Source organism: Vanessa cardui, chromosome 15 (assembly GCF_905220365.1).
Source record: "Vanessa cardui chromosome 15, ilVanCard2.1, whole genome shotgun sequence".
In the NCBI taxonomy this organism is placed as follows: Eukaryota; Metazoa; Arthropoda; class Insecta; order Lepidoptera; family Nymphalidae; genus Vanessa; species Vanessa cardui.
This window is the reverse complement of record NC_061137.1, coordinates 7,030,360-7,038,260: the sequence shown is the minus strand read 5'-3', so window position 1 is coordinate 7,038,260 and position 7,901 is coordinate 7,030,360. Positions and strand designations below refer to the sequence as shown.

The 7,901-nt window shown below is 31.4% G+C and overlaps 1 protein-coding gene across 2 annotated transcripts; it reads left to right on the top strand.

Moving 5' to 3' along the window:
• Positions 1-804: 804 nt before the first annotated feature.
• On the top strand, positions 805-5,191 carry LOC124535940. 2 transcript variants are annotated; one of them, XM_047112354.1, is made up of 3 exons: positions 805-2,042; positions 3,741-3,872; positions 4,396-5,191. In XM_047112354.1, exons 1-3 carry the CDS (start codon positions 984-986, stop codon positions 4,471-4,473), a joined length of 1,269 nt encoding a protein of 422 aa, XP_046968310.1. In that variant the 5' UTR covers positions 805-983; the 3' UTR covers positions 4,474-5,191. The 2 variants fall into 2 exon arrangements, with proteins under 2 accessions (XP_046968310.1, XP_046968311.1); XM_047112355.1 differs by having other exon boundaries at positions 4,399-5,190.
• Positions 5,192-7,901: the final 2,710 nt, after the last annotated feature.

The window sequence follows — 7,901 nt, the reverse complement described above, 5'->3', positions numbered from 1 at the left end:
ACTTGCTTATCATAAATAAAGTGTACAAATTAATCAGGCGCCATAAAAATAAGAAGATGTAGAATTGCGGGAAACCTGACTCATACCAAGAAACCTTAAGATGCTACGAGTGAATCATAGTCGTAATCTATTTGCCTTTTCAGAATAAAATACTAATTTCGAGCAAATTCCAGACACACATTTTTTATTAAGCTCCTCGTTGAATTGTGAGTCGTGCTACACTTTATTTGAATAAAAATTGAAATGAAAGTTATAAAATTAAAAAAAAATTCAGAAATAACTCGTACTTATAGGTATTTTGTATCATAGAAATTAAAAGTATTAACGCGCACATATTCAAAACCAGTTATACAAGTATTTTTTCTTTATGTTAAATTAAGACACTATATTATTTTATCATTTCGAGGAATATTAAACAAATTCCTACAAAGTCGACTTAGTTACAACTTACTACAAACTCTTACTACCATTTTGCCATTAGGCAGTTATTCTATGAACATTTTTATTACTAGGAATAATTTTATAATGAGCTGCTGCATTTTATACTTTTTTTTAACGCAATCTAAGCTGCCCGAGGACAGTAGACATAATACCGTCACGTCGCTAATGAGACGAGCCGTCTCTTATGTTATTGTTATTGTCGTGAGTGCTATGTAGAATTGATGGCAGCCGGCATCCAAGTCATAACCTCAAAGCTGAGGCCGTTGAGCCGTCGACAGCGGAAAGACAGAAGGGGAACGCGCAGTCGCTCAATGTTGTCGCGCATGCGTCCCGCACTTGAAAAAAGGAGAGAACCACCAACGCTGCACAAAGTACGAACGGATCCCGTGACTAGGACTGACCGGCCACAACATTAATGAATCGCGATACCCGGATACGTTTCCCAAACGGTGTTTTTTCACATTAGTAACAAAACGAGTATGTGATTAGATTACGCGTTTAATAAATATTTTCCTTAGTGTTTCTTTTTGTGACTTACAAACATGTACAAGACGGTGAGACACGGTGAGAACAGTCTCCAATATACTATACTGCCGCAAACGGAAGAAATACTCAGTAACAGTGGATTGAAAGGCAAAGGCCGTGACTATAGTCCCTCTATTCATATAAGACGTTCGAGGAGAAAGTCTGCTTTAAAATATATTTTGTTAATAATAGTCGGAATAATAATCGCACTAGCTTTTGCATCTGTTCCACTTTATGTTCTGAATGGTGCACTATACGCTCGAAGACTTCACCACGACCACCACGAAATTATGACTTCAGCGCCATTAACACCGGCGGGGCGAGAGATCGTCAAATCACGAAAAAAGGAATTAAAAATTGCAGCTGAAATCTTATCAACCATCACTCCAAAATTAGAATCAAGTGTAGCCCCATCGACATCGACTACTACTACTTCCTCTACAACAATCCCAACTACGATTATTAGTGAAAGAGCTACTACACCACCTTGGACTATGCCTGCTCTAAGATCTTGGAAATTTTCATCCTCCTCTACAACGATACAACCAATACCAACAGAGGATAATGAAGAAATTCCTTTAGTAGGAACACCATCTGGTAGTGTGCGCTTATTGGACCATTACATGTCAATGTCGATGAAACCATGGGAAAAAGATATAATTATAAAACCCACGATAACACCTGAACCAATCACAGTCCAGAATCTTTTTAAATATTATTCCCGTTCCTTCAAGCCGTCAGAAGAATCTGTCACTATGCACCCAAAGTTATTTGACGACGTTTTAATTACTACAAAATCAACGACCACCCAGACGCCTATGACAACAGATTTAGCGAAAACAACTGAGAAGTCAATCATGAAGGACCTGAAAGATACACTTTTATCAGTAGACGACGATGAAGAATTTAAAGAATCTTTGGAAGAAGACGAAGTTTTTTCGCTGCCGCCGTTGAAGCCGGACTCTGTGGCGCCGGGAACAGATTCAGACGAAGTAACAGTTTCGAAAGCGACTGACAGCGGCTGGTACGGTGCGAAGTGGCCATTCGTCGATACGTCATCTTACTTCCAATGGACGGTGAGCACGATTACGAGTTAGCTAACTTATGTAATGTTTATATTTACGTGAGCGTGAATTGCGTGATCGATAAACTCGTAACCAATTCTAAAGACAAGAAACGGGTAATACAAATTATATTTCATAATGCGAAATTACTTCACTACACTTAGACTATAATTGTTTTCATTTATCTAACTGTTAATAAACATGTGTTAAATTACGTGGAAAACGAAAGGTGAGCTTCCTGAATTTATAACTCCTTTCAATTCTTATATATTATCAAAAAATATAAATTTATAATTAGATAAGTTTATATGCAAAAATTTTAAAATCATGCTGCGTAATATCAAAGTACAAAATAAGAAAATTTTATTCGTTCTTGTAATAAAACAACAAGTAATTATATAAACTGTCTTTGGGTTACTCAATGTCCGTCACGCTTTTCCTTCCAAATGAAATCAACAATGGTTTCATTTTCGTGTGCATATTATTAAAATAGTTATTTCATTGATTTATATCTTTATTTCATATAAAATAAAAGGCCTCTTCGTATCAACCACCACTGATTAACAAAATCAATATCACTAATTAGACAACCGTCTTTTCCATGATCATTATTATATCTTTAAATAATAATTAAAACAGTTTATCATAGAATCTAACACATTTATTTTGAATCAGTAAATATCCATGAAGGAAAACACGTAGAATTTAATATCTACGTTTCGCTTTATTCGTTTAGATTCTCATTAAGATTCCGCTAATGAGACCAGGCTTAGGGAATGAAGATAACATTTATTATACTAAAATATTTAACTTAAAACGTTTCGAACAGTTAAAAAAGTTTTCCGTATTCAAGTGTTATCATTTTATAAAGAACATGATAAAAAAAAGGATTTCGGATTTCAATCTGATATCATGATAGTCACGATTAACAGTTCTTTTATTTTAAGTTACTTAACGTTTTTTTGGCCTGCCTCGATCTAGATTTTTTTCTTTATGTTATCTCTTCTTAAATAGATCTGCCTTTCGAAAACTTATCATAAGATATCTATATCAATCTGTGATATCCATACGTAGTAAAGTTAAGAAGATACAAGTATACATATGTATTTCTAAGTAAGTGGTTAATTGGACTTATCGTTTAAAGAAAAAATAGCTTTTCAAAAAAATAACTAAATAAATAACTCAATTTTGTATTAATGTAATTAAATAACTTATTCTTTACGTTTTATGTTTACAATCTAAGTAAATAGATACATATAAATATGTGTATTTAATACTTCTCATTTTACAGAGTCCTATACGCAAGATAATAATTGTTATATTTAGAATGTTATATATGTACATGTGCTACTTTGAATAACGATACCGTAAAGAAGTTAACGAATACTATATCTACTCTAATCTACCCATGATAGATTGTCATCTATTTAATAATAATTGATTGTTAAATATTTTTTAATACAACTAATTTAATGTTGAATGTAAAATTGTCTGTGAGATTTTGTTATAGAATAATCTATTCGAAGGGCTTTGATAGGTGAAAAACTTAATGTTACAAATTAATCTTTACTTCTCGTTCTAAGTAATCGTCACTGTAACCTTGAAAGTGCTTTGACGTAATCCTACGCGAGTCTCAGCCTTCTACAAAAGCAGGACGATAGTTCATAAAATCACTTTTATAATTTCGTAAAAATATTTTTTTCCATACAGGGTTACTCGCCTGGAGATAATCTTCTATTACCGTTACTGGTTGCGGCGTTGTCGTCAGTCGTTTTAGTGCTGCTCCTAGCGCTCGCTGTGCGACGCCGCAAAAGGACTACCACAGCATCAGCACAGATTGGGGTAAGATATATGAAAACTTCATACACAAATATTTAAAAACTATTTTTGTTTTGCTGTAAAAGAGTGTTGTTTAAACGTATCTTTAAAAACATTTCAACAAGATTACATTTACAGATTATTCATAATTTTCTAGGTATAATACTTGGTGGTAGGGCTTTGTGCAAGCCCGCCTGGGTAGGTACCATCCACTCATCAGATATTCTATATATTATATGGTTCCGAATTGAAGGGTGAGTGAGCCAGTGTAACTACAGGCACAAGGGACATAGCGTCTTAGTTCCCAAGGTTGGAGGCGCATTGACGATGTAAGGAATAGTTAATATTTCTTACAGCGTCATTGTCTATGGGTGATGTTGACCACTTACCATCAGGTAGCCCATATGCTCGTCCGCCAAGCTATTCCATAAAAAAAATATAGCTTACTATCTATAAACTTTTAAATAAATAAAATAAGGTTTTAGTACTTTACTAAAAGCATGTCTCAACGTTTTGATAGATATACAATCAAAGACCCTTGTTTCAGAAGTTAACCTCCGACCTTCAAGCAGATGACAACACTAACTTATTGACAGCGGAGAATCCAGAAGAGATCGAAGAGTGAGGTCAATACGTAACGTGTTGCTTGTTTCCAACAGATTGCCTCGTGTATTTACAGAAAGAATAGCCGAATAGAACGGCCCGAAGGTTACTTTTATAGAGATTGGCTTTGAATTTTCGTGCACACATTATGATATTAAAATCTTTGTCAATAATTGTATACTCATCATATCATATCACTAAATGCATTCTCGCTTGTGTTTGATATTAAAAGATATAAAATCTATATTTAAATTATGAAAAAAAAAATCTAAGTTGCGTTTTGCATTTTGGCGCCTTATTTATAATAATAAGGGCAATCAACTGTCTGTGGTTTAAATAACGTTGAATAAAGGAATTGAAAGTAAGGATTAATTGTTTTCAAGAAGCTTTCATTTGCATAGCTTGCCTTTAACCTCGATACATAAGGCATTCGAAGCACCTTGTAATGATTTAGCCGCCATACCGTAGTTTCTCGACAATTAAGCAGACCTCACCTTAAGATCTTACATACCCATCATATTTTTAACTTCCAGTGCCTATTGTTTGTATATAATGGAAGGTTAGCTCGGCTTTGTTCCCGAAAGCCAACATTGCAAGTTCAGAGATACGATGTAATATTGTGTGTTTAGAATGCTTTGTAAACATTTAATTTTTCTGTATGTTATGTGAAAAAAAATACTACAGAATTCTTTATTAGGTACATAATAATCGAAATAGTTTTCTTTAAAATAATTTACTCTGATGCTTTCAAGAAATAACAAATTATTAAAAAAATATATATTGAATTTTATATCAAAATCTTACTTTTCTAATAAATTTAAAAAAATCAAATTAATTCATTATGCTAAGGTTTCTCACTGAGCTAAATTTACATACTAAGTTTATCAATGATATTAGAACAAGTGTTATTTCATATCTCTGAAAGTTTCAAGTGTGACTCGTCAGTATTAACGAATCCCTGTGGTATATCAAAGTAAGCGTATTTAGTTTATGTAGTCAAATAGGTTAAGAGTGAAATTTAATATCGATCTTGGTGTTTCAATTTCAGTGTGACATTATTCATCAAATGTATTTTTCAATCGTTTTAAAATAGAAATAAGACTGATGTAGGATTGCGTTACTCAGTAATTAGTGAAATGATTGTTTCCAACCTATTTTTGTAACGGCACTATTCATTTCAAAATTATTATTGTGTGTTATAAGTATATAAATGTAGTTAGTATGGTCTTGGAATGTGTGTGTATGAAGTTGGCTATAGCTAGTTAGAAAATGATATTATGGAACCGTTTTGAAATTTATGAACCGTACAAGGGCGCTAGATAGCTTAAAGTCTGCTAATAAAAATATTTAACGGCCAATTTTAATAGTATTTATGCTACAATGGCATTGTAATTTATAAATTCTTGGCCTGCACTGACATTTGAAAGAGCGACATCTAGCGGATTTCTAGCTTTGCCCTCATAAATTGCGAATGTGATAGGAAATAATCAGTCTTAAGCGCCTGATGTGCATACAAAACACTATCAAGTCATTATCACGCTAGTAATATTTTATAAGATACAAATGTATATCGCACACTATATACTGATAGATGTTAAGTTAGTTAGCTTTTGTGTCAGAATCGTTTTTGGAGCAATGTGATTATTTTTTAAGCTGGAACACCCACCATGTACATAAATAATAAAATAAATTATGTTTTCCCACCGACATTTGTGCTTTTTATTCATATCAATCATTCATTATATTAGCGTATCTAAAAATAATAGCATTACTTAGTCATTAATCAACATATATCAATGACTGCTTCAAAAGAAGAATCTTCAAGTATTTTTTATTTCCTATGTTTGTTAGTTCATCTTTGTTTGTTAGTTTTAATAGGAAATAAAAATTATAAAATCAAAAGCGGATGCAAAACCTATGTCAACAATTAATAATAAAATTATTGTAGCTTCAGTGTAATATTGGGCGCGCTTCATTTGCCTTTTATTTCGCAGACTGAGCATCCTACAATACAAATTTAAAGATATACTTTTTTAAAGATAATAACTACTTAATTGATTTTTTATACAGATATATATTTTATATAAAGCAATATCAAGTATTTCAATTATCCTATAATATAGGAAATATATTATTTTATAAATTCTAATAATTAATATATTATTATAATTTTTTATAAACAAATCTTCCATTATTAATCTGTTATATTTTTCAAGAATCAATTAAATTTACAATATATGTATTACAAAATATCTGGTGTACCTACTGGAACATACATTCTACTGCCAAACAGATATATTCTGTATTGTTGTGTTCCGGTTTGAAGGGTGAGTGAGCAAGTATAACTACAGTCACAGGGCACGAAACATTTTAGTTCCCAAGATTGGTTAATACGCGTCGTTTAAGAAAAAAGGCGTTTACGATGTATTGGTATTTGAAATTATATATAATTTTTATTGTATAATGTTATAGATTTTTACTGACAGCATAGTTACTAAAAAAATAATATTGTTTAAAAAAATCTTTCTTATGTATCAAGGACGAAATTGAAATGAAAACAAAATATATCCTCATCTTAATTGACTTATATTGAAGTAAAAATCCCAGATATTGCAACCAATTCATTACATTAATGTTAACTAACTTACACTAATAATTACAACCAAAACTTACATTATTTTACAATAAATAAAAAATATATTTAATCCTTTCATTAGTATAAACTAAGATTATAAAATACATTTACACCACCATATATCGTCAAAATATACAAGTAATGATTTGTTTGAAATTATTGAAGATAAATATCATTAAATATTTCCATAGTGTGGCTAGCTTCACACATTTCACTTACAATTTTGACACTAACACTTACATGAACTTTACATGAACTTTTTAAAACAATGTAAGATTCTTAAAGAATAAAAACAAAATTTAAATCTTTGCGTCTCTTCGAAGAAGCATGTAGTATATAAATAAATACATATTAAAATTTACAAGAACGCTAGACGGTATGAGTCCAAATTAAATATTTGAGATTACGTTGATATCATAACTCTTTTTGATCACCAACTACAGAAGGAAAAATATAGATTTTTCTAATTTCCGAAACTAATGGCATTTTCCATTTTTTAGAGTCTTGTTCTGAAAAATACAGTATTAAACATAAGAACCAAAAGATTAAACTACTTGTACATGTGTATAATATTAATTTAGAAACAAAAAATGTCATCAGTACTACATACTAAGTGAGTTCGAAGTATGAATTTTAGGTTATTATAATGTTCTACGTAATCTCTTAACTAAACTAATTTGACTGGTTTGAAAATAACGCTTTCTATATCTAGTAAACATCCATAGCAGGAGTAATGATAAACAAACCTCAAGATTAACATATCCCAAGTGACTTGCTAATAGCTCTGCTAAATTATGCAATTGCAAACAGTTCTT

Coding starts and splice junctions, on each gene's coding strand:
- LOC124535940 (XM_047112354.1), top strand. CDS start 984: ATGTACAAGACGGTGAGACACGGTGAGAACAGTCTCCAATATACTATA. Junction 2,043..3,740: donor CATCTTACTTCCAATGGACG/GTGAGCACGATT, acceptor TTTTCCATACAG/GGTTACTCGCCTGGAGATAA. Junction 3,873..4,395: donor CAGCATCAGCACAGATTGGG/GTAAGATATATG, acceptor CCCTTGTTTCAG/AAGTTAACCTCCGACCTTCA.